The sequence below is a fragment of the Acanthochromis polyacanthus genome, chromosome 15, assembly GCF_021347895.1.
Source record: "Acanthochromis polyacanthus isolate Apoly-LR-REF ecotype Palm Island chromosome 15, KAUST_Apoly_ChrSc, whole genome shotgun sequence".
In the NCBI taxonomy this organism is placed as follows: domain Eukaryota; kingdom Metazoa; phylum Chordata; class Actinopteri; family Pomacentridae; genus Acanthochromis; species Acanthochromis polyacanthus.
In genome coordinates this window covers 20,352,336-20,380,140 of record NC_067127.1, presented here as the reverse complement: position 1 = coordinate 20,380,140, position 27,805 = coordinate 20,352,336, and the positions used below count along the sequence as shown (strand labels likewise).

The following is a 27,805-nucleotide window of genomic DNA, read 5'->3' as shown; positions in this document are numbered from 1 at the left end:
CAAATATTTTGGGGGGTTGCATTTGAAAGAGTCCCCCGGTGAGCCAAATTTGGTTGAGCCCAGCGCACCAGCAGAACCAAGATGGCTGACTGAGAAGCGACGCGCTGAAGTTCACTTTTAACTCCTAATGCTGAAGCTCGCCATCCTACACTGCTCGGTTTGGATTGCCGTATGTTGAGAACAGACACTGGTAAGTTCAACGCCGCGGAGAGATTTCTGGTTTTGCCATGGTGTCTTAAAGTAGGAGCCCATTTGTCTGTGAAATCTTGTAAGTCGCCGCCGTAGCCGAAGCAGCTAGCTGTATGTCCCAGTTATCCCAGTGGTTACGAGACTGTAAACCATCCTCGCCGACTGAACAACACGCAGCAATGCCAGCATGATAGAGCGGATAAAACACGAAGAAGACAAAGTTCAGAGGATTTCTCCCCAGGCAAAGGTTCGACTAACATCCAGAGACACTGAAAACTGGCGTTAGCTATGCTAATATTAGCCACCGTCAAGTGAGACTGTAGTGCACTCCAGTGCTAGCTTTTAGCATTTTAGCTGAAATTCACGGCGGATGGTTGATGTAGCTTTAAAGTTTCCCTTGTTTCTGTGGTCCTCTTTAACAAATTTATTCACCGTGTGATGATACTGAGATGTAAATGTGCTGATTCTGCATACTGCTGTTTAGTTTATGGAGAAGTTGCATGTTTTTTCTCGGTGTAATGGTACCTGATGCAGTGTTTCGCTGTGTGGTTTTGCTCAGATCGCCAGCTGTTTCGTTGAGCTGTCTGACTCCAGGTTGGATGTTTAGGTCAGTGCCTGCCAGCTACAGTCAGTGCTACTGGTAGTATCCTGCTAACATTATCAGTGCAGATGTTCAACTAAAAGCCCATCGAGGCTGCTTGTCTGGCTGCTGGCGACTCCATGTTGTTTAGTGAAGGATCCTAGCAGCGAATGGAGCCAACCTTTGTAGCTGTTTCGCGGAATTACTGCGAAATGAAAGTGAGTTGTCTTTCTGAAGAAACGGGTGTTTTCTGGATCTGACTGCTCTAACGATGCACCAAACATGTCAGATTCTCCACTTCAGATCAGCTGATGTTTGGTGATTTCCTCAAGTTGCAGTTTTATTACTGCTGTACATAACACCAGTGATTAATAGCAGTTACCAGTGCCATAGTTTTTGTGTATTTCTAAAATTTGTTCTGTAGTCATCCCTTAACACAAGCATTGATAATATCAAATGTGTAAAGCTGACACTGTAAGCTACTCCAGATTTTTTATGTTTACCTGCCACGATCAGTTATTGTCTTTCAAATGCTGAATAATCAGCCATTTCTCCCGAACAACTGGGGGTCAGTTTGGGTCAGATGCCTAGCTTGGGTAAACTGGTCCATTTATTGGGCATGGAGACATTTAAATGTCACTTGCTGGCATACATGTGGGTGAGAGTGATGTTGACAACCCATCATAAACCTGTAGCAGCTGTCCAGTTATTGCGTTTTTTAAAAATTGGTTGTAAATGCTTTTCAGTAAACCATTGCCTTACCACCCTTTGTATGATTGGGACAGAAACAATACACTCAAATGGCAGTGTACTTCACACTACTTGCTATCCACTCACTGCATTTGTTTTTGTGGATTTGGGATGTACACGTTTGAGCTTTTCACCCTTTCACCCTCTGACGTTGCAAATGTCAGATTTTCCTGAAAGCTTCTGGATGTTGGTGATAGTCCAGTAGTAGTCCTGGTGGATTACCTTTTCCGCAGAAAGCATTATTTTACAGTTTACTTTGCAGTTAGAAGAAATACTTTAGGTTTTATTATTGAGAGTTCTAGATTGTTCTTTGCTACCTGCTCTGGTAAAACACCCACATATCGGTCATTTGCATTGTTGTCATGGAACAATTTACATTGCCATCCATGGAGTCCCAACCCCAATAGGATAGGAACAACCACATTTACATCACATCACCGCCTGCAGGATGAATCAACTATGAGGGAGGAGGCCTGTGTTTTTCTGTTTAGGAAACATCTTCCTGGATAATTAGGCACAACTAACATAACAATGAATACTGAATTAGATTCTCAACAGTCTTTCAGGTTGATGTGAAAGCAGTCGGGCAATTTGATTGTGCCCATTGTTTGAGTCATGTATACAAGTCACATTTTTTAACTCTCATTAGCTTGTGGTAGACCAGTGAGGCTTCAAAGTGACACGTTGAAACTGTGGTGGCTATATGAAACTGATATTATTATTATTATTTTTGTGCTGAGCTGTGTGCCCCGGCCCCCGTCTGTCCTGAAGCATATTACTGATGTCTGAGATAACTCTTGATAATTAGGAGGAGGGGACTGGAGTGATTTTCACAGCGAGATTGTGTTCGTGTCTAGGGTGAGGCTATTAGGGAAACCCTGCCCTTGGCTAAGCGGATCTGCTTGATTTCTCTTGTAACACAGTTATGGGTTTTATTTGGCCTCATACGCATATAGATTGAAACTTCCCTGGAAACATGGGCATGTTTAAATGATGCCACAGAGATTGACATCATTTTAGTACAAAGACAGAACAATAATAACACAAATGCAAACATGAATGTAGTCAAGCTGTCAGCTGATTAATGACTTTATTTTAGCATGAGTCATATTTTTCTGATTGAAAAAATAAAAAACATAGAAATTGGGTCTGTAGAATTTCATGGACACAGCACCCCATGCTTCTAAAAAGTTATTTTACTCATGAGTCTTATACTAACCATGATATGAGGGCCTGACTCTATCAGGTACAACTCTGACACTATGATTAAGTTTGCTGACTTGGTTGGGCTTATCTCAGGATGAGATGAGTCCGCCTACAGAAATGAAGTCCAAAGACTGATGCTGACGGTGTGGTGTTGAGGGAACAATCTGATCCTGAAATCCACCAAAACAGAAGAACTTATCATAGACCTTTAATGAACCCGAGCAGAGCCTGATCTGTTCACCATCGCTGAGTGGAAAGGGTCCCTGCCTTCAGGTTCCTGTGCACACATGTTGATGAAGATCTCCTCTGGACTAACAATGCCACCTCACTCCACTTCCTGAGGAATCTGTAGGAACAGCTGCTAGTGAACTTATATTGCTGCTAGCTTAGTGCATGACTGTGAGGTTCGACAGCAGCACACAGGAGAGCCTTTCAGAGGATCATCGACTGCTCACTCAGGGCTCCAGACTAACTTTCTCACTGGTCGCACTGGGGTGTCCAATATTCTCAGTTCCTCCCACTTGGCAGTGGTGAAACACTTCGCATTTCATTCTGCAGTAGATGCTGTTTAGTGGCTGCATTGGTCCCAGACAGGTGTGTGAGCAAAAAAAAAAAACTTTGAAAAGACTGAAAAAAGGCGCTGTAATGTCAGATTTGTTCAAGATGAAATCAAGTGATTTTATTCACTCGTGCTGTAGGGGCACTACATCTGTTAAGAGAGGAGCACATTTTTAAATGTAAAAAGACCGCAGTCGATTGTTTTCATATAGTGGTTGGAAACTAAAATCATGATTGTGATGAGCAGTCATTCAATATTGCAGCCATACTACTAGGTTAGCTAGTTTATTTGACTTGCATGTTGTCCTTCACTGGTTCAGTCGGTATATTCCTGCCTGCACTCTGATCATCAGGTGTGTCTGAGTCTGTTTATTTGTAATGCACTGACAGGATTATTGATTTTGTTGCACAGTGTGCACTGACAATAAAAAATAATTCTGTTCTGTTATGATTTGGTGACTGGTCATGATTGCTGGCTTTCTGCTTGGCTTCTTGAGTAACAAAGCTATAGCAGTGTATTTAAGTGCGTGAGCTGATTTCTGCTTTAACTAGGATTTTCATCTAGCCTAAATCATTTCCCTTCCATTTTCAGTGAACTGGTGTCTGTCTAGTGGTTGATGCCAATGCTTCTTTAGGGCTGGCTTGTGCAGTGTTAAGCATACTGAAAATCCTTTATCAAAGTATACTTTTTCAGAGGTAGTTATAGCCGCATGTATACAGCAAGGCAGCACGGGGAGTCTTTTAATGCTTAGCGCCAATTTAAGTCTAAACACAAAAACGACGTCGTGTAATTAAAGCACTTTTAGCATTTTTAAAGAAAATTCTCACGCTTAGTTTTATCTGCTCAGTTGTTTTTTAAAAAGTATTAAGTAAATAAACTACATAAGGATGTTAATGATTATTGGCCAATCGATTAATTGGTGCTAATATTGTAACAGATTACAAACACATTGACCAGTAGGGCAGAAGATGAAGGGCTTGCATTTTAGAAAATCTGTTGTAAGTTCACTGATTAACACTGTGGTGACCAAAGGAGGCGGATGATGACCTTTGAGTTTATTTCATCTTATCAGTTAACAGAATATTGATTTTTAAGGCTGATGTTTATTGGTTCAGAGGTTTGTTCAAATTTCAAGATTTGTTTTATTTTCAGTAAAAAATATTTTTAGGGACATCCCAGTTTGTAATAAATCTGAGCAAAGTGACTGAGAGGTGTTACTAAGTCCCACCTCGGAAGATCGCAGTTGTGACTTTCACAGAAAAGTGACCAAAATGTTTGTTCAGATATGAAGCAGACACACTGAGTTGCTGCCAGATTAGAAGAGTGCCTGTTTTTCAGGGACTATAGATTGCTATCTAATTTATTTTTATTGTATGTCTACTAGGCTTGGGCGATGTATATCATTTGATAGACAGCTCCTTGGCTCGTATAAATAATGTTCATTACTTTTACTTAAATGCATTTTCAGATGCTTTCAGAAGTTGCGTAAATAAGCACCAGGGATGTTCCTTTCCTGGCCCTTAAACAGTCAATTATATCCCTGATAACCGAGCATGCGAGTAGCACACAAACAGCCAGTCATTTAACAGGTTGTTGTTCAGTTGCACTCTCAGCAGGCAATAAAACGACCAAAACAGAGTAAGAAAAGGAATGCAGAATCAATAAGCTGCAACGTTAATGGTTTTGCTGTCATTGCTATAAGTAATAAGCGGAACATTGTGTTGCACATTCAGTGCAGTTTCACCACAGTAAGACATCTGTCTATGATGCAATTTCAGTTTCCAATTTCAGAGTAGTTCTCTCTGTCAGTCTGTTCATGCAGAGCAGCTCTGTTACTGCAGCTTCATGCAGAGACTCTGCTCACAGTGACGGAGGGGAGAAGTAAATATTGGAAAGTGCGATTACGCTTCACTAGAGTTATTGCATACAATGTCCATTGCCACCGGTGTAACAAATTGTTTGTTCTTTTCTGTCAACATTATTTACACCTGCATTCAGACTCCACAGTGTCCAACAAAGCCACAGCACACAGGCAATATTTGTCATTCACGCGAGACTAAACAACACAGCAAGCGATGTATAAAACATAATTATACACTAACAAACTAAAACTAAACTAACAGCGTCTGATTCAAGTGTCCAAATAACTAATGGTCCAGTTAATCTGTAATTTCTAAAACTGAAAGTTACAGATTCAACCTGAGGACGACCGCTACGTGACACATTAAACTGTAGCTGATAAACTGCGATACTGGTTAACAGTTCCCCTGTCTGAGGTAAATAAAAGACCACAGTGTGACCTGCTCTTAAATCCTGATCTGCCCTTTCTCCATGTTGAAATAATTTGTAGTTAAATCTAATTAGTTGAGCTCCTACTGTTGCTCCATGCGTAAATGTGTGCAGCTCTCTCTTTAGAGACACTCATGGATTCAGCTACTGTCTGATGCTGCAGGTTTGTCATAAACTGCAGAGAAATAGTCCTAAACAGCTCACCAGTCTGATGGAAAGACATGTTGGCTGTCAGATCCTGGTTTGGACAGATCCACTGTCAATCCCAACTTATTATATATTATATATATGCTACCATTTAAGAGTTTGGGGTCACCCACACAATTTCATGTTTTCCATGAAAACTCAGACTTTGATTCATGTGCTAATATAACTGCACAAGGGTTTTCTAATCATCAGTTAGCCTTTCAACACCATTAGCTAACACAGTGTAGCATTAGAACACAGGAGTGATGGTTGCTGGAAATGTTCCTCAGTACCCCTATGTAGATATTCCATTGAACATTTTTTAACCCAATGGAATTTTTCACTCAATCATTTGCGAGTTGGAAATTGAAAGAGATCCTACTTTCAGATGTCTAGCTGGAATAGTAATTTACCAGATTAACAATCTCTAAACAGTATTTCTGTTTAATTTAATGTCATCTTCATTGGAAAAAAGTTTTTCTTTCAAATATAAAGGCATTTCTAAGTGACTCCAAGCTTTTGAACAGTGATGTATATATTCTAAGAGTTTAATTAATACGTATAGGTTCTGCTACTGTTTGATGCTGCAGGTATTAAACTCGGAGACGATAGTTCTAAACGGCTGAGAGAAAGCACCTGTTAATAATTTGTGGTTGAAAGAAACTGATTACACTCATTATTGGTGAGTTTAATTCATCACAGTAAGGTTTTATTATTGTAGAAATTCAAATTTGTTGCCTAATCGAAATTGTAGAGCAAATTACATGAAAAAGAAGGGGACAAAAACTGTGTATTGAACATTCTGTGGTGTATTTGTCTCTGTGCTGCGTTAAGCGATGCATAAATGTTACCGAGTCAAATTGTTTCCTGATTAATGCAGTGGAGTGTCTGAAATGGGCTAACATTCGTCTGTTAAAGCAAACAAGCAACTGGACAACATCATGTAGCCAACGGGCCACCTGTAAAACTACCTTAATAAACTTGTTTTCTCTAGTTTTCCTTGAATAAAGTCTGGTCATTTTGGAGGCCAAATTATAGGTTATGTCCGATTCACGGATTCCTTGTCGATAAGCGGACTGCAGATGTGGATGCAGCTGTGTCTATATTTTGAGTCGTGCGTATGCTACAGGGCTGATTGCATTTCACCTCGTATTGGACACTGAAACACACATGAGGAAACAGCAGTTGCTTACAGATGAGACTATAGCCCTGCATCAGTAGTTATTCCTGAGGAGTGTGTGAACACGGCATAGGATTTCTGGAGATATGAGGACTGCATACTGTGTTTGGGTTTGGTCGATAGAAGCATGTACAAACAAAGCCCCTCCGAACTTTGTAGGTGATGAATTACAAAGGTGTGGCTGTCTGAGAATCTTCCTGTACGATCTCTCTTCATAACCACTGTTTGTTTTAGGTGCTGCTTGTTTTCCTGACACATGCACAGTCAGTGAGCTTTTAGGGTAAACAGTCGGCGTGGCCGTAAAGTTAGTCCTGCACAGACCCTTGCAGACTTGTGTGACTGATGATATTCACGTCACACGTACAAAGCATGAAATGGCCATCAGGCTGAGGAGTCTGTCCGCGAGTCTGAGCTGGTTGATGTTTGCAGAACTTGCTAAGCCCAGCTGGGATGACACAGTTTCCACTACAACCTCACAGGGGATGGCTGCCCTAAGCCACACCGCTGTAATCTGTTTTGTAGGACGGCCAACCACAGCCAACCCGGCCATTCCTGCCTTTAGCTGTTTCCTCAGCATCTCAACTTCTGTAGCGGGAACCAGACAGAAGCATCTGTTTGACAAAGTCTGTGTTCTGCTCTCAGGACATTTGTAGCTTCAGCCTGAAGCCTTGTGGTTTGGAGTTCAGTTTTATTCCTGCTTTTCTGTGTTTTTCGATTGTTTGCTTTTTGTTTGGCTCGTATCTGAGCATTGGCCCAAAATGAACCTGAAGGCCAGATGACACCTGTGAGGCTGAAACTTTAGGTTTGCCTGAAATAGGGATCCACTGATACGTTTCTTTTGATGGTCAATGTCGATTATTGGTAATTGAGAAATTTCTTAAGTGATACCTGGTACTAATGTGCATTAAAAATTCTTTATTACGCCACCAAGGAACACAGTGAAATTATGTGATGATCGGCATACGTGAATCCTTCCGTCTTTTAGCAACATCGCTCAAAAATGGAGTAACGGCTATGGATGAAATTTTCAGGGAAGGTCAGAAATCACACAAGGACCAAGTGATTAGTTTTGGCGATGATGCAGCTTATAGTCTGGATCCATGGATTTGTTAAAGATTTCTGTATCATTGCAAGATAGCAGCACGACATCACTGTAACTGTGGCAACAAATGAATGCTGTTTGCTGACGATCACATTATTGCAATCCTACTACAAATCGACCGGGACTTATCTGTTGGAAATGATACAAGAAACAATTGATTAAATTGTGGGGGTGTTTCCCACCATCCGCTATATATTTAGGTCATGCAATTTGGTATCCATACAAAACACATGCATCCCAGCTGACTCAGGCGAAGGCAGGGGACACCCTGGACAGGTCGCCAGTCTGATGTTTGTCATACATAACACTAATATACTTCTGTATTAGTCTTCAGCCCACGTTCTTTGTTTTATTTTCCTCCTATGTATCATAAACGTGATAATATTTCTGAAATGCCATTTGTTTTTAATAAACTTCTTTGGTATTGTTTGGAGGGCACTGTCTGTCTACCAGTGACTTAATTACAAATTCTACATAGCAGGACCAGTGTACAGACAGTCCTTTGAAGAGTGATTTTAGAAGACCACCTTAAAGTGCAGCTTTATTCAAATGACACAATGCCCAGATGACAAGATTTATCATTTTATTCTGTTGTAGATGAAGTTTTAAGGAACACTACAGTCTTGCAGTACGAGGCCAAGGCTATCACCAAGAGGTTTTCTGTGCCTCTTAGCCTGTGGCTAACACTTAATGCAACATTTCATCTACATATGCACATATTCAGCAATAGTAATCATTATTAATAAAGAATCCCATTCATGAGTCGCAGCTTCCCTCCCATCACATGCTGTAAATGCATAATGCTTAATGCGTACCAATACCAAATATCAGTTATCAACCTTTCTTGATTATCAATAATCCGTGTCAGCACTGGGGAAAAAAACGAAACATATCAGTTATCCCTGATTGTTTTCTTCTTCATCTGGAAGGTCGGCTACAGCTTTAGAGTCATTCTAGATCCTCATTGCTAGGTGCAAGAGTTTCTCCTGCAAAGTATGCATCCATGAGCAGCAGCATGAAAGTTGTGACGATAATGCAAAGGGACAGCCTCCCCGACTCATAGACATTAAGGCTTTTGCCTGCTGGCAAAAGCACTGCACAGTCTATGAAGTGTTGCAGAAGTTGGAGTGAAAAGGAGGAGGGGGCATCGGTGCATATCTAGGTTCTGTTGCTCTGAGGAAGAAACTCCCTGAATCTATTTGTTCTTGTACAGATGCACCTGTAGCGCCTGCCAGATGGCAACACGTCAGAAAGATGGAGAGGTGTGAATTGTCTTTTATGATGTTTTATGGTTGTAGATATTCATTAGGGAGGGGAGATTTCAGCCAGTGATCTTCTGTGCTGCATTTATCTCCCTCTGCAGCGTCTTTCTGTTTGTTTCAGTGCTACTGGAAAACCACACAGTTACAACAGGCTGTCATTGGAGGAACGGTTGAAGGTCACCAGCAGATTTACATGCAGATTTTCCTTCCTGAACACCTTCAAGAAATGTAGTCACTGCTCTGCTTTCTCGACAATCACTGTGATGTTGTCAGTCCAGGAGAGGTCAGCAGAGGTGGGGGCACTGAGGAATTAGAAGAACTGGAGTCTTTCCATACATTTAACCATGAATATAGAGGAGGCCGGGGTTGGCAGTGTTCTCCCTGAAGTCAAAAAGGGTTTGTTTGGTTTATGTGGTGTTTGATGGCAGGTTGTTCTCTGCACACCTCAATCAAGACCTCGTCTCTGTAGGCAGACTCATTCACTCCAAAGTTCAGTCCAGCCAGTGTCATATTGTGAGCTGATTTGACACTGATGTTGGACTGCAGTAAAAGAAGGAGAAGGAGTACAGGAGGAGGAGAGTCAGTGCTGAATGTGGAGGACAGATGGGAGCCAGCTTTCAGTCTGAATCAGGTTAGTCAGGAACTATTTTATCCAAACATAGTTGAGTGGATGGAGGCCCAAGTTGTTATAGTTTGGAACCAGAATGTCTGAGATGATTGTGTTAAAAGCTGAGCCGTCTATGAAGGCCCTCGATGTTCCAGGTGGCTCAGCACAGAGTGGAAAGCCTGGTTTGATCTGTAGGAAAATTGGTGTGGGTAGGAGGGAGGCCTGCTTCAATGTGCTCTAAAACCAGTCTCTAACAACAACCCTTCATGACAACCTAGGTGAACCTGGGGGAGTCATTGAAGGCAGCTGTGGCTGATATCAAGCATTACAGGATGACAGTTTGTGCCATTGACAGATTAAAGATGAGAGTTGATAGGCACGTTCTTTGCTCACTTTCTGCAGTACTCTATCTGGACCAGCATACTTCCTGGTGCTGCCCTGAGCACCCGTTTCACACCCTGTACCTCTAAAGTGAGTGAGGGGGCTGCAGTGGTGTGGCGTAGTACTGCTTCTGTGCATCAAAGCGTACAAAGAAGTGGTTTCACTCCTCTGTCACAGCTTAAATCATTATTGTGATTAATGTTCATTTAAATTTGCGCCCCTACTTATGTGTTAGCCATTGTAAGTGGAGGAATTGCTTTTTTCCCGTCATCGGTTCAGTAGCTTCCTGCCTCCACCTGCCCTCTGATCATCAGGCGTGTCTGTGTTGAACCTCTCTTTGTCCACCTCCTCTTCTCTCATTTTCCTTTTAAATAATCAGCTACAGATTACTTTGTGTTTTCAACACCAGCATCAGCTAAACAGCTTGTTTTATGCACCAGGCAGGGACAGACTGATTAAGCCACCAAAGTTATAAAAGTAATACAGCGACAATACAGCTTACAAGCGCCTAAACATAACAAAACATTTACATGACTGCATCTCTTACACAATGCACACTGCACTTCAGTTTTACAATCTCTTTACTTTATCCATCCATCCATCCATCCATCCATCCATCCTGTTTTGTTCTTATTGCACATCTTTCTGAAACAGTCACACTTTGCACTTCAATACTGAGCATTTCAGAAATAGCAACTCTTGACCCTTGAACCAAGCTAATAGACTATCCATCGGCTTGTTACATGGTGCTTCAGTTAGCTGCCTACAAACAACCCTAAAACCAGAACAGTGCAAGCTTTGCGCGCTGTAACTAATGGCAAAATATGATGGGACCTTCTCTCCAAAATGCCCCAAATCATTCCACCTCCTTCAAAACTCTGTAAGAAGGTTATGTAAGTGTCAAGGCCTTGCTTGTATTTCTTTATAATTATTTCCTCAAACTGTGATATTTCTTGGGTTTGTTATTTAAAATGCACAGCCTTGCAGACAGAAAGGCTGATCATTGTTCTTGAACTGAAACACAGTCTGACCCGCATGTTTCTTCTCTTTCTTTTTACACCCTCCTTCTTTCTCCAGCAGGGGTCCTCCAGACCAGGATCAGAAGGTTTTCATGTCCACAGCGTTTTCCAGGTGAGACATTTCTGAATTTAAAAATGTGTAGTTAAATAGTTCCAATTGGAGATTTTATTACCGCCCGGAAAAACGTCGTTTTCCAGAAGGTATTGTTTTGAGCTGCATGGTCTTGCTTGCTTGTTTGTCTGTAACAATTTGGTTTCCGTGCGATAACTCGATAAAATATTGATGTAGCCTCACCATATTTGGTACACAGGTGTACCATAATAAGACACAGGTCAAGTTCACATTTGATGACCTTGACCTAATTTTCAAGGTCACAGGGGTCATCTTTGTAAATGTGGTGTCCGATGTCACTGGCTAATGTCCATGACATACAGATGACCTCGCCAGGCGGTCCAAGTTTGGTAAAACTTTTTGTTTAACTTTGTTTTTAAATTATAGAATATTTTTTAAATTAAAGTATTTATTTTTAAATTATAGAATTTGTTTTTAATTTATAGAACTTTGTTTTTTTAAATTTAGAACTTTGTGTCGTTTTTATTGTCTGATGTTCTGTTTGTTTTTGTCCTTTACTATGTTGATGCTGCTCTTTGTGCCTTTTTAATTGCCCCTCTGGGATAAATGAAGTGTTTGAATTGAACTGAATTATTCCCTTCCCTCTTCTTTCATCCTTCTCATCCTCGTCCCCCTCTTTGCTGTCATTCTCTAGGTGTCTTTTTCTGGGATGTCCTGTCAAGGTGGCCTGAAGGGGTTCAACCCCGAAGAACAGACTACCACCCCTAACACTCCCACTGCTGAGAGACGACAGAGACATCTACAGATGGACACATCCTTATGTAGAGACCCCTGCACAGCTGCTTGAGAAACAGAACAGACCAAGCAGCAGGCAGCTGAGGCTGAACGTCGGGCCTTATAGCTAGGACCCATCTGGTCTTCAGACAGAAATCACTTGTGCTGCTCTTACCTGTTGTTGAACCAACTTCCATTTCTTACTTTGCAATCTCCTGATAACCATCTTTCCAATCAGTTAAATAATCATCTATCTTTCCCTTCTTCCCATCTTTCTCTCAATTAGCTGAAAGTGTTTTTGCACTGCAGAGCTAGAAGCAGACAGCAGGTAATGGATTATGCTGGCCATGGTGACCTAGTGTAAATGGCTATTCTTCAGCACAGCTCAGTGCCAGTATCAACTGCTCGATCTTCCTCCTCCACTCCCCTCTCCTCTCCCCCTTCCTCCACCTCTCTGCTCTCCTGCCCTGTTCATTGGTGCTGCTTGCTTGCCAGTGCTGCCTCTACCCTCCAACACCATGGTGGGTGCAGGCCTCGGTGTTTGGAAGCTAATGAGAGGTATACGCCAGCTGGAGCTTCACCGCCTCATCCTGGCACTCATCATCTTCTGTTTGCTGTCCATGGCCTTCCTAGCTTACTATGTCTCCAACAGCCCCAAAATCAAGGAGGCCCCTCCTTTACCCTTCAGTGACTGTGGTGGAGGAGGGGGCATGTCACCAGGAGTGAGCACTGGGGCTGCTGGTAAAGGGCCAGGTGGCCAGAGGGCACCTCTTTTCCTTCCCCCACGCCAGGGACGACTAAGACACGTGAAGGCGATGGACAGCTCCAGGACAGAGCCTGTGATTCTGGTGTTTGTAGAGAGTATCTACTCTCAGCTGGGCCAGGAGATTGTAGCCATATTAGAGTCAAGTCGCTTCCACTACCGGACAGAGATAGCTCCAGGTAAAGGTGATATGCCCACACTGACAGAGCGTAACCGTGGACGCTACACATTAATCATTTATGAAAATGTGTTAAAATATGTCAATCTGGATGCATGGAACCGTGACTTGCTGGACAAGTACTGTGCTGAATATGGAGTAGGTGTCATTGGCTTCTTCAAAGCTAATGAAAACTCACTTCTCAGTGCACAGCTCAAAGGATTCCCTCTCTTTCTACACTCACACCTGGGACTCAGGGACTACCGCATCAACCCCAATGCTCCTCTACTCTACATCACCAAGCCCAATCAAGTGGAGCAGGGCTCTCTACCAGGGGATGATTGGACCATTTTCCAATCTAACCACTCTACCTATGAACCAGTGCTTCTGGCCAGCACAAAGTCCTCTGACGTACTGGTACATTTTGGACCCAGCCCTTTACGGGCCCTCCATGCCACAGTGGTCCAGGACTTGGGGCTTCACGACGGCATTCAGCGAGTTCTCTTTGGAAATAATCTCAACTATTGGCTTCACAAACTGGTGTTTGTAGACGCCATTGCCTACCTGACAGGAAAGAGATTGTGTTTGTCCTTGGACCGTCATATTCTGGTGGACGTGGACGATATATTTGTTGGCAAGGAGGGAACCCGTATGAAGGTGTCCGATGTGGAGGTAGGTGAACCTCATCAGCAGTGGTTACACAAGACACCACAAATGATCGGAGGTAAAGTTAAGTTGCCTTGACTGTCTGCTCATAGACATGTTTTTGTTTTACCACAAGCAGTTGTGTTTGCTGAAATATCTCCAAAAGCATCTGTACACAGTTGACGTACTCTACAGCCAACAACAGACACACACAGATAGTAGATGGTGAAATAGTGGACCTTTGCTTTCTAGGGATGTCCTGATAAAGTTGTTTTTGGCCCCCTGATCTGATCTGAGTCACTTAATATCCAGTGTCTGAATACCGAGTCCCAGTTCAATACCATTTTCATAGATATTTTAAGTATATTAAGATTAAAATCGATCAACAAAGGTCAATAATTTTCTTAAACAAAAACTCGATGTTTGCATTCAGTATGTATGAGCTTCAGGTGGTTTCAAGAATATTTCAACATTACTGTGTCTTTACCAGAGTCAGTGGTGTGTTTGTCATCTTTTTACAGGCATTGCTCAACACTCAAAACAAGTTGAGAGCACTGGTCCCTAATTTCACATTCAACCTGGGATTTTCTGGAAAGTTCTATCACACAGGTATGGAGCGTCTGATGTTGGTGTATCAGCACAGTTTGTTGTTTGAAATATCCTCTTATGCTGTAGCTTTGGAAGTTTGGATCTATCTCATCATCTCTGCTGCAATTATTAACATTCCAGTCTGTTACGGATAGGGTTGTAAAAGTAGATTTTTATTTAATTATTTATCCAAGGAGAGTGTTTTTTTTCTTTTTTTGGAAAGGTTTTTTTGTATATGTACAGTTCTAAACATTCCTGTAAAGTCTTGCTCACTGGTCCTGAATGCTAATAAGTGAGGACAAGCTCCTCTCTTTCGATTTCCATTTCCACATGAAGGCACCTTTTCCTTTATGCATTAATTGTGATATTTTTCAGTTTTATTTTTTGCACACATCTGTTAAAATAATTACCAGTCCAGTTTAACCTTTAAAACGAGACCAGAGATTGCCGTGGCACCAAAATTGAGCGAACTGATTACAGAAGCATTTCTGCTTTCATACAGACATGGATATAGAAACGGTGTTTAATGTGCCATAGGGTCGTATTAATTCTGCTGTGTGTGCCTGTCTCTGTGTTTGTATGCATGCTTGTGTGTTGTCAGGCACTGATGAGGAGGATCAGGGAGATGACATGCTGCTGCAACACAGGATGGACTTCTGGTGGTTTCCTCACATGTGGAGCCACATGCAGCCTCACCTCTTTCACAACGTCAGTGTGCTGGCTGAACAGATGAGGCTCAACAAGATTTTTGCTCAGGTTTGCAGCATTTTTACACTTACAGATGCCAGCTTTAAAGAGTATTTGTCAAAACAGCACTGGAATAAGTGAAAGTGTTTATTTCTGCAGTATACATCTGCATATCACTGGTGTAGATTGTTAGACCCTCTTTATTTATGGAAACCTTTTGTGTTGTAGGTTTACTTTTCAATGGATAAATGTTTTAGTCTCAAAGTTACAACCTGAGACCAAAAATTTTACATGTTTTACTTACTGAAAAACATATGCTTATGCTTACATACGGTGGTCAGGCATGAACTTTTTTTTTTTTTTTTTTTTAATTGGTGATTTGAGGTGGAATGGTCCAACAAATTAATGACTGATAGTAACACCACTGCAGCAGTGAAAGAAAATGCTGCAGACTGTAAATATTAACAGACTAATCGATATCACTACCAAATTCTTAGGGCACAAGTAGATGTGACCACAATTACAGCTATATATTGTATTTAAAAGCTTAATTAGTTTTATGGCTTCAGCTGCAATCGTTCAGTGTAAATTCATTCAAAGCACTTATTAGACTGACTCTGATGATGTATAGACTGCTTTAAAGTGTGTCCAACGTTATAGATTTCTTACAAGGAGCACAAACAATATTTCGAAGCCACTATGTGGAGTTGAAAACATGGTCCAGGCTAAAAGCAACACAGCTGCTGCAGCCAAGGTCAGGAAGGAAAGTTCTGAATATATTTGAATAGCTAAATTGCAGATGTTGTTCTGCTGAAAAAGACTACTTAACAGTACATGATCAAGTATTAAAAATCAATAATTTCGTGATGACATGGACGATAATTTCTTACGTTAAGTTCTTGTTCATGTGGCTGTAAGACTTATTCTTTTATCTGCTTGGTGATATTAGACAGATTTTTGGAGCGAGTAAAAGACAAATGTGAAACATAATTCAAATGGATAAGTAGGCTTATAGCAGATCTTATAAGCTATAAGACTCTAATGTTTTAATAGAAAGGCAAATATAGCAATTAAATGGTTTTGACATTGCTTCCAGCTCAAAAAACTTAAACTCCACTGGACATCTAGGAATGTGGATGACATTTACTGAGACTTTGTGTTTTTATATTCGTTGATCTGTTATCTGAAGCCTAACCTGCTCCTGAGGAGTGCATAAGTTACCATTGTGATGTGCCCGGGTGAGAAGTGAACCACTTGAAGTTACCTTGATAATTTCACATCTTGCTTTATAGTACAGATTTTTGCGGTGCAAAACTATTGGAGAAAAAATGTCCCAAGAACTGCTCAAAGTTGTAATTGCTACCAAAGACACTTCTAAGTAATGAATTAGGGGGCTGTATACTTTAAAACATGACTCGAACATGTTTCCACTTTGTCATCAGCAACACAATAACAAAGAGAATCAGGCTGACGAGGTTTAGTTCACTTTATCTTCATGCTTGCCTCGTTGCTCTTTTACTCGCTTCTTGTCTGTCTCCCTGCTGTCTTTTCACGTGTCCATATTCTCACCTCTCGCTCCACCTCCTTGTCTCCAGGAGCATGGCATCCCAACAGATATGGGCTATGCAGTAGCTCCACACCACTCTGGGGTTTACCCGGTTCACACTCAGCTCTATGAGGCCTGGAAGTCTGTGTGGGGAATCAAGGTGACCAGCACTGAGGAATACCCCCATCTGAGGCCAGCTCGATACCGCCGTGGCTTCATCCACAATGGGATCCAGGTCAGTTCGCTGTTCTTGATCAGTACTTACCTTTTAGTAATATTCCTATGAGTAGGCTTTTCTTAAATTGAAGTTTTCAGTCAAAAGTGGAGGTAAGTGTAAAAATGATAAAGGAAAAGCATCACGTCTGTCCTTTTCTGTGAATAAAATAGTTGTAAAATTTGTCCGCAACATATTTTTTGTACAAACCTGAGACACACTGACTGTATTATTATTATTTTATAGGTTTAGTTTAGTGCCAGCAGTATATCACACATCTGAAATTATAGTACTTCCAGCCAAAAAGAGAGACCTGTGCATTCAGAAAGTGTGGTGCATAGTTACAAGGGTACAGTATATTCCAGAACTAGAGGAGTCCTTTTTGCGGAAGGAAAAAAAAAAAACTGTCCCTCAACAGGATGTTTTATCAGACAGACCATTTAGTGAGCAGGGACAGTTAAAATTTATCCCTGCCCTTTTGTTGCACTGTGGGGATAAACAGAAAGTACAACATGCACCATGCAGGCTTCTCTAGTTGGCGGTAATTGGAGGGTCATGAATATAGCAACACAAACATTTCGATTCTAGACTTGCATGCAGACAGACACCAATCAATTAATGATCTTCTCCTGTGTTCTAGGTGTTACCCAGGCAGACGTGCGGTCTGTTTACCCATACCATTTTCTATAATGAATACCCAGGAGGTTCAAAGGAGCTGGACAAGAGCATCAGAGGAGGAGAGCTTTTCCTCACTGTCCTCCTAAATCCTGTAAGCAAAAACAGTTTTTCTGCACACAAAATAAAAACATGAAAAACAGCTTGAGACTTGAATGCAATCAGCTGAGGAGACTTGACCCAAAAAACTGTGTATAGCTGTGCATTTTAAAGCTCTGATGTAGTCATGAATAGTTATTATTATAACCAGGCAAATGCAGCATTTAATTTGAGTATGAATTTTCCTCTATGCATAAACCAGTAGATCTATACGGGAGTCCCTAAAGTCTGGGCACATAGGCAAAAATACATATTTTCAAGAATTAAAATTTGTATGGAGAGTCGGTTAGTGCATTAAAATCATCTGCTGTCTTTCGATATGTCCATCCTTCACGTCCACTGAGAAGTACCAGTTCAACTCTTTCTTCCTTTGACAAATTTAATCTGTGGAGGCAAAAAAATTATAGTTAATGAGATTTCCTATGTGTCCAGACTTTAGGGGACACCCTGTGTTTCTATTGTTTGGGAAATGGGGACTACTTTCCCTCCCTGCAGCTGTCAGTATGAACATCCATACGTCCTTTATCTATACACAGCTTAATCCTCATGGAGCTCTAGTACCATGTTAGTGAATATTCCTGAGGTGTGCCAGTCACAGTGGGTGGGCATAGTCCAGGATTTTTTGGAGAGTTTTTAGCTTTCCACTGTGTCTGGCCTCACAATCCCATGCAAGCCCAGTTGCTGTCATTTAATAGTTAGGTATTTGTCACAAATATTTTATAAGGGCTGGTCTGTGATAATTTTTCCTCCTAAATTTGCTTTAGCACTAGGAGATATTGATCATTTCTCAGGCAATCATATGTTTCCTGCTTTTACTGTTTGAAAAGCAGAGCTGCTCTCTGTTAAGTTCATAGATGTTAGTCTAGGAATTTACCAACCGCTGGTCAACACTTGCCAGTTTTGACTCCTACTGGTTTGAGCTTATGAACTTGTTCTGTCAACAACTCCAGGTGAATTTAAATAAAAAAAATACACACATTCATTATCCTTTCTCAATTCAGGTCAGCATCTTCATGACCCACCTGTCTAACTATGGCAATGATCGTCTGGGTCTGTACACCTTTGAGTCTTTGGTGAAGTTTGTTCAGTGCTGGACCAACCTCAGGCTGCAGACATTACCCCCATCCAACTCGCCGAGAAATACTTCCAGATCTTCCCAGAGGAGAGAGACCCACTCTGGCAGGTGGGTATTTTTATTTAGTTATTTAAAAAACTGATTATTTTTTACACAAAATGTATATTTGAGAAGTGTCTGAAAATCCTCAAAGCATAATCAGCTTTTTAGTCAGAGTAAATTAGTTAAGCATTAAACACAATGCATGTAGCAGGACCACTGGAATTAAAACATATTGTGGAATTAGTTTACTATATGTCATTTAAAAGATATGCCTACTACATTGTTTTTCAGAACCCTTGTCATGACAAGAGACACAAAGATATCTGGTCTAAAGAAAAGACCTGTGACAGACTCCCCCGGTTCCTCATCATTGGACCACAAAAAACAGGTACTGCACTCCCCCGATATTTTTATCTTCATCTTAGTCGATATCTCTCTTCATTGTTATAAATGTCTTTGCTCAAAGGCACTACAGCGCTTCATTCATTCCTGAGCCTCCACCCAGCAATCACCAGCTCCTTCCCGAGTCCCACCACCTTCGAGGAGATCCAGTTCTTCAGTGGCGCTAACTATGACAATGGGATCGACTGGTAAGGGCCGGTTGGCTACAGTTGCCAAAAACTGCATGTTTGTAAAGTGGCCGGCAGCCTGGACCAGGGAGAGGAGAGCTAGGAAATGGGGAAATGCAAATTCCAGCAAAAATGGCTAGAAAACGTGGAATTCAGAGAACGACTGCAGCCTATGGATGGTCAGGGGTGGTGCCCGGATTAAGAAATATTGAAATGTAGGGACCGTTTTCATATAAAAATCATCTTTTACAAAAACAAACCTGTGTAATTTATTGAATTCACGGTCATGGCATTAAAATTTTTACAGTATAGCATTTGAATGGCTTTAAAAAGCATCAAATTTGACTGGTTGATATCTGCAGAAACAACTGATTAACCAAAAAACCAAACATCCAACCTAAAACCAGACCTTAAAATAACTTAAGTCCTGAATGCCCCAAAGTGAAAGTCCTCAGTTAATAACATCAAATGAAATGGTCCATTGATGGGAATGTTTGCTTATTTGGTCTCTCTATGTTCTCCTCAGGTACATGGACTTCTTCCCATTCCCTTCCAATGTCAGCACAGACTTCATGTTTGAAAAGAGTGCCAACTACTTTGACACGGAGGCGGCACCTAAAAGAGCTGCTGCTCTGCTACCCAGAGCCAAAATCCTAGCAGTGCTCATCAACCCGTCAGACAGAGCTTACTCCTGGTACCAGGTGAAAACCATCTCACTCTGCAAGTCCATCTGCTCTGCTGATAAAACCGCACACACATTCAGTCCGGTAGCAGACTGTACACGTTCCTCATGAAGCCCCTTTTTACTGTTTCATGTGTGTTAACAACCCCAGCATCAGAGGGCCCACCAGGATCCTGCAGCCCTCAACAACACTTTCCATGATGTGGTGACGGCCGGCCCCTCAGCCCCCAGAGACCTGCTGGCCCTTCAGAGACGCTGCCTTAATCCTGGGGTTTATGCTGCCCACCTCGAACGCTGGCTGCAACACTACCAGCCCAGCCAGGTAATACACTACAGCAGCTAATGTGCACTGCAACAAAGTGGCATTACATTGTCCACATGAAAAACTTTACTGTCAGTCTATAGCAGGTTTCTGTCTAGGTCAGAGATGTCAAACTCATTTTAGTTCAGGGGCCACATTCAGCCCAATTTGATCTCCAGTGGACCAGTAAAATCAAAGCAGAATCATCTCTAAATAACGACAACTGCAAAATTTTCCTTTGTTTTAGTCCCAAAATGTCCATTCTGAAAATGTTCACATTTAATTTCTTTTAAAAATAAGTTCAATTTCAACAACATTGTGCCTCAGTTTATCATTTACACATTACAACTTACAGATCAGGTTATCTATAAAAAAGCACAAAACCTTTAGTCACAGGTAGCTGGAACTGAATGAAATAGTATTTTACTTTCGGATCAAAACAACAAAAGTCTGACCAAAACATGACAAACAACAAAACCAAGACAAAATATGTTAAAAATGAGACACAAAATGACTAAAGATTAGACAAATGACATGATACACAACAAAAATGTGATAAACGGTTACAAAGCAACAAAAAATAGACAAACAAGCGAGACAAAAAACACAAAATGAAAAAAACGACACAAAACAATGAATAAAGCAAAACACAAAATGAGAAAAACAAGACAAAAGGCACAAGTGAGACAAAAAGGAAACAAAATGACAAAAACGAGAAACAAAGCGACAAAGCAATGAGATAAACGACAAAAGTCTGACAAAAAAATGCAAAGAAATAACAAAACAAGACAAAATATTACAGAAATGACAAAACGATGAGCAATGTGGTATTTTACTTTATGATCAAAACAACTTGTCATGATCAGGAAACTATTTGCAGTCTTCTCAGTAATTTTTACTCTTTGCGAAGTCGCCCTGCGGGCCGGATTTGGCCCATGGGCCGCATGTTTGACACCCCTGATCTACGTAGTCCTACATAACTTCATTTCACATGCTCCTTTACATTCACATGTGTTTGTTTTGTTGAAGAATGCTGAATCAGAACTCTGAGTTTGCAACATCCACCTTTCAGACATCTTCCCACACAATTTCAAACTTGCACGTCTAATTATGTAATCTAGCAGGTTGGATGGAACTGATACTGCTCTTTTAATGACTGATGAAGCCAGCAGGATGCAGCTCTGTGAATCTGGTTTTAGGCTGGATAATTGACAGAACATTGTGAATCAAGAACCAGCTTATTATTCTGTTCATCCAGTGCTTGCAGTAAGAGGAGAGTTAGCTCACCTCAGAGCCCTTGGCCCAAACTGCAGTAGTTTCACGTCATGAAACTGAAAGTTTCAGTCATCTGGTCCACTGACTTCATATCCGTACCAGATATTATAAATATGCTGTACAAATAAAGCACACTCTGTCGTATTTTAGGACAAGTACACTTTGCACCAACTTTGAAAGTTGCTACATTTCCAGTTGTGTAATAGTAGCCTTTCTCTTTGTCATGTTCTCAGTTTATATAGTCAAATGTTCTTTCCTATTCAAAAACATTGCTTTCTAGGCCACTAGACTGAAAGAAAATAAAGAATGGACCATGCCTCATTTCTGCTTAGGAAATTATTTCAGACCTGTAGCAACACGATGTAACTCTACTGACCAATAAAACAAATGACTACAGCTCAGTGAAATACCACAACCTGCCACCAGGGGGTAGAGTAACATTATCCAAACAGAAGTCCAACATACACAGCAAATGTTGCATCAGGGACAACATCCTTCACAATAACAACCCTGGGAGCAGCATAATAGACTTGTAGCAGTAACTTCTATGAGTCATGATTTCATTTAATATTGGTGCCATTTTTTTTATAACTATCCTCTGGAGAAGTTGTAACCAGTAGCAACCCAGCAAACATTCAGTTGGTACTTGTATGCGTTTCACTTTTACTGATGGCATCATTTTTAAAGAGCGGAATGGAAACTGTTAATTCTTTGTTATAGCTAACATGTAATGTTATTGGGTCAGTGTATAATTGTGTGACTTTTTGTGTCATAGTTGACATTTTTGCTGTTTTCAGGCCTAAAATCAACATGGCCGCCTATAACCAAACACCGCATGGCATTTTTAGAGAAAGATTCTTCTAAATATTATATATAGAACTGAATAAAATTGAAAGTTATTTATAAAGATAATGTAGTAAACCTGTTGGCATGCCATAAATCCACACTACTTTATATTAAATAACTAAGAAAGCCTTGGAGTTTTGCCAGTCTTTTCTTCACGAGGAAATGACATCATGTGCAGCAGGTCATGTGATTTGGAATTAACACACTTCCTTGAGAGGTGTTTTTGTAAATAATGGGTAAATTAGTTGAAAGTGATTTCTCGGACACAGATACAATTTGTTATTTTCCATATAAAATTTGATATATTGCCAAAAAAATAAATATCTGTCATGATTATGTCAACTTAAGAAAAAGAACACAGACAAGACCATTTTTGAATCAGCTCATTTTATTATTGTTTAGCTAGTTAGAATGTTGTTATTAAATTAGGACGGTTATTTATTTGACATTTTAGTGATATCCAGTAATTTTTTATTTAATAAATGATTTTTTTCCATCATAAATAATTATGGAATTTGTATAGACATGATCATATTGAACATAAAAATATGCATTTTTTTACTTTTAATAAAAATGTATGCAAGATATATCCCACAGAATTCAAAAGTCCCTCAATTATATATTGACCCTGTAAAGTTCACACACTTTATAGAACATAGTTTGGACAGAATATTTACCTACTTCACTCAGGGACTGGATGGATGTTGTTGCTATAGATACAAGTCAGCACAGTGACCAACATGTTATTCCAGTTAAAGAGACTTAAAGTGGGTATTGTAATTAGCTTCAGCTCATCCATCTTAATTGAGTTTATCATCATAAGGTCATGGACCAACATCATGTGCATCAGTCAGATATGTCAGAGGTCAGTGTTTCAGATTGGATGCTGCTGCAGAGAAAATCCTGATGGAATGTTTTCCGTATACATTTGTTTCTTTGTGTGTTGGACCCACAGTATCACCCACTGAAATCATTGTTTGATATCATCCTATTAATTACTCTCTGTTACTGCTATTGTTTAGTCAGGTGTTCAAGTTGAATTGGTAGTCGGTGAGGAGGACTAGCTTGGTCCTAACAGCTCAAAATATATCATCAACTTTTTTGTGCATGGAAGCACTTATAGTTCCTTCTTCCATTAAAGTATGAACCTGCTCTGTTGCTGTGATCCATGGATGACACTGACTCTTTCCATGCGTGTGTTCAGCTGCACATTGTGGACGGGGCCCTGCTGCGGTCCAACCCAGCGCTGGCAATGGAAGGAATCCAGAGATTTCTTGGAGTCACGCCCATCTTCAACTACACCCAGGCTCTAATGTTTGTAACACTCACACGGACAGATGCAACCCTACACTGTTCATCCAGAACACCTGCTATTAAAGGGACAATTACATGTTTAGCCTGAAACCAGGCGATGTTTCCAAAAATCACACATGGAAGGTGTTTCCTGAATTGTAAAATAACATAACGTTTTTGCAGGTACGATGAGAGCAAAGGCTTCTGGTGTCAGCGAGTGGAGGGAGGTCGAGCCAAATGTCTGGGGAAGAGTAAAGGCAGGAGGTATCCAGACATGAGCTCTGAGGTAAAGCCTTACTCTGTCACTGGTTTGCCTCATTGTCTGGCATGTGGAAGCTGTTAAAGCAAGAATCCTGATTTATTAATGCTTTGTAATAGAAGCATCTATTAGTGTCTCTGCATTAGTTGTAGAGAGTACTGGTCGCAGTCTAGTAATGTTTTTAAGTGATATAAAGCAATATTGGTGATATTTTTAATGTGGGGCTCAAAACTGATTGCTGAGTCCAAGATGACTCCAAGGTTTTTAGCTTGTTCATGGTTTTAATGCCAGAGCTTACAGTTGTGATTTAAGCTTCTGTCTCTGAGCTTCAGTGCTAACGGCCAGGACCTCAATTTTGTTCTGGCTGAGCTGTAAAATATCTTTTGCCATCAGTGGTTTAGTGTCTACAATACAGTTAAAAAGGCATCAATTGACCTGAGATCATCAGGAGATGTGGCGATGTCACCATCTGTATTGAAGCTGATGCTGTGTCTCCTGATGACATTTCCAAAGGGCAGCATATACAGATTAAGACATGTTGAACCTAAGACTGAACCCATAATTCATTCTTTAGCTCAAAGATGAGGAGTTTTCTGTTCTAACTATAAACTCTTTATCAGTGAGATCGGATTTAAACCAGTTACAACAACACTTGAGAAACGCTTCCTTTAAGTGACAGATTTATTTTTGTCCAAAGAGTCTGCAGCATATCATGGTAGTTATTTTTGCTGTAGCTCTCCATATCACTCACTTTTCACCATCTCTCTGTGTTTGTGTGTGTGCAGATTCGTTCTTTTCTGGCAGAGTATTACCGTGAGCACAACATGGAGCTGCTGCGTTTGCTGAATCGGTTGGGCCAACCACTGCCGTCCTGGCTCCGCCAAGAACTTCAGAGTACCAGCTGGAGCTGAGGACACTTTGCTCACACAAACACAGGCAGACACTACACAGAACAGCTGGACCGGAGTCTGGGATTGAGCCTTTTAGCTCCGGATTAGACTGGACTACCTGATCTGGAATCAACAGCAGCACGCACTGAAAGAGCTACGAGGTTTTAGCTGATCCTACCAGTGCTCCTGTTCCATGGAAAAAAGAAGACTGTGCAACATGAGATCTCTGTTAAAGTGTTGGTCGCTGTTTGGAAAGATCAATGAATTCAATCCTCCCAATCTGTTGCCATCCTCTCACAAGCACCGGGCAGCCTGTGTGCTGGCGGTCAGTGTGCTGGATGAGGCTCTCACCGAACACATCAGCTGTGGATCTAGTGGACTAGCAGGTTTGGGGCATAAAGGACAGGTCAGACAGCCTTAATATGAGGATAGAAGTCCACAGAGTGTGACTCTGTGGATATGGAGTGTGTCACTGGATACAGGACTAACATGCACAGATACGGACGCACACGTCTCCACATTCCCTACAAGTATGATTGTAAAGCAGTCCAGTTTTAAAAGGGTTGTATATGTTCGGTCAGGAGGCAGAAGACAGACAGAGCAGGCAGAACACAGTATAGCCCACGTCCTCATCCGGTTTTCATCGTTAGACGTACATGAACCTGCAGGTTCCACTGAATGCTCAGTTTTCCAGTCTGTAGACTTTACAGACAGACATTTTCAAAATGGATTGAACTAACCATGATGGGTTAATGTGAAGATCAAGTGCTTAGATTTGGCACATGACTAAAACACAGATGTGGTCCAGGCTGTGCCACTGAAATCCTGTCAGTGATTACATTTACTTTATTTACATAGGAAAAGATGGTTTTTGACTGATGACAGACTGTAACTAAGGTGTCCTTACATTCTCCAGCTTTGTTTTAAATTTTCAGATGACCATGCTTTTAGCCTATACAGTATATATGAATATATATTTTTATCTGTTTGAGTTGATACAAATGACATTGTAGTGTACTTGGACCACAACATGAAAGTTCAGGTTTTCCTTCAGCTCTTCATAGTATCATGGGTGTGATCAGCTCCATTGAGCATTCAGTGTGGAGGTAAAACAGCGTTATTTTGTTCTCTGGTTTCATGAAACCACTGCCTTTCATCATGCATCCACTGATTGTGTATACCAAGCTGAAGGGGCAAGATTAATGCTGAAATGTTGATGTCTCCAAGAGAATCCTGTTTTGTAATGAGGACCGTTGTATCAGATGAAACTGATCCAGTGAGTCTTTGCTAACGGGGTTTTCTGGTCATGTGGGATTGCACTTCTGCAGTGTTGGAAGATTCACAGGAAAGAGATTTTATAAAGTTGTCCAAATTGAAGCAGCAGCAGCCTTATTGCCTGGTAAACAGTCACATCTTTTAGTCTTTGTCTCCAGTTTATAACTCAGGTTTTCTCTTTTGTGTCCAAGCTGAAATAACTCCTCAGAACAGGACATGTTGACTGACTTTCACTCAAATGCAGACAGTAGGAAAAGTATCACTTTTGGGCTATAAAGTGCTTTTTATTTATTTTTGTCATCATTCAAAAATACCATTTTAATATTGTTGAATAGTTTGCACTGATCCTGACATGGTGTGGTCATGAGGCATGGCCCTGGACCACAGCTATTAAAACCTAGTGTGGCTTTTTGGGTGCTTGACTGTGAGAGGAAGACGAGCACCGCAGCCAGTAGGAATGCTACATCCTGAGAAAAAAAAAAAAAGATAAAAAAGCCTGTCATTTGTCAAGTATCGTCTGAAAGCCAACACACATTTCTAAACCCACTTTATTCCCTCTCACACTTGTGTTGACATCTGAGGATAGAACCCACAAATGTCACGGGACAAGAAAGCAGACGTCAGAGCCAAAACACAGACCAATCAGAAGCTGCTGTCTTGTTGTTTTCTGTTTGTTTTGTATAACTGTCAAAAGGCCAACACTGTATTATCGCTAATAAACACATAAAGAGGTTGGAATGATCCAGGTTTTTTTTTCTTTTAGTTTGTTTTCCTCGTTCACCCTCATGTCCATTTAGAAACATTCAACTATAAAACTTTACAATAGAAATCTGAAAACCTCAGTGCATTTTGCAGAAAGAGTGAAAGTCTCAGTGTCAGTTTATGTATCTTTTTTTTACCTGTGGCATGCTTAATCCTCTGATGAGCAACATGGGTCAAAAGACGCCCATATTCAATGGAATATGGGCGTCTTTTGACCCATGTTGCTCATCAAATGGTTAAAGGACTGAGTGCCTGAGTGAGAATGTGTGGAAGGATAGTCACATTAGAAAATGTTGTGGGAATAGCTTGATATTGAGACCATTTCATCACTAAGCAACACTTTCACCCTTCATCAGGCATATGCTAATATTTAGTAACTTCCGCACACATTAAATGTTGCTCCTGCGTCTCAGTGAGGTCCAGAAGTGCGTGTGCTTTTCACCCAGACAATCAGCACAGATCACTCTACAGCACACTACGTCGTAGCGTTTGACCAATCAGCAGAGGCCTGGAACGGATCAAACTTTCTCTTTTCTCTGAAGTTGGAAAAAGACGGTCCTCTCCCATATTTGCGGGCAAAACTAACCATGATTAGATGACGAAACTCACACATTTGACGGTTGAGTAGTTGTGCTAAGTGACGATGTATACATTTCTTGGAATGTTGTTTTTTTATCACTAATGGGCAAGGAACCATATATGATGGCTTCATTGATCTTGAATTTAATGTGAAAATTATGAACTTAGAAAAATGTCACAGAAGTAAAAAAATCTTATGTCCTCTAATAACACTCGAGGGTTGAAATTTTGGATTTCAAACTATTTAAATGAGCGCCCTTTAAAGGGTTTTAAGCTCCACGGCCAGAGGTCCATCTCCTGAGTCCAGCAGAGTTTACACAACTACAAGCAGAAGTGCAAAGACTGCTGATGCTGCTATTTCCCTTCAATCCCAATGTCTGTTCTGAGACCTGAACCCTAAAATGAGAAAAAGGGCACACTATCATC

The 27,805-nt window shown here is 40.9% G+C and overlaps 1 protein-coding gene across 1 annotated transcript; it reads left to right on the top strand.

Moving 5' to 3' along the window:
• Positions 1-44: 44 nt before the first annotated feature.
• ndst2a (N-deacetylase/N-sulfotransferase (heparan glucosaminyl) 2a) lies at positions 45-26,779 on the top strand. Its single transcript, XM_022200352.2, is given in 16 exon segments — positions 45-190; positions 11,372-11,422; positions 12,078-13,749; positions 14,244-14,331; positions 14,912-15,066; positions 16,593-16,778; positions 17,398-17,526; positions 18,533-18,653; positions 18,656-18,714; positions 18,940-19,036; positions 19,115-19,238; positions 19,744-19,918; positions 20,051-20,221; positions 23,526-23,635; positions 23,798-23,900; positions 24,659-26,779. Coding segments are annotated over 14 exon segments (2,718 nt in total). The 5' UTR covers positions 45-190; positions 11,372-11,422; positions 12,078-12,675; the 3' UTR covers positions 24,785-26,779.
• Positions 26,780-27,805: the final 1,026 nt, after the last annotated feature.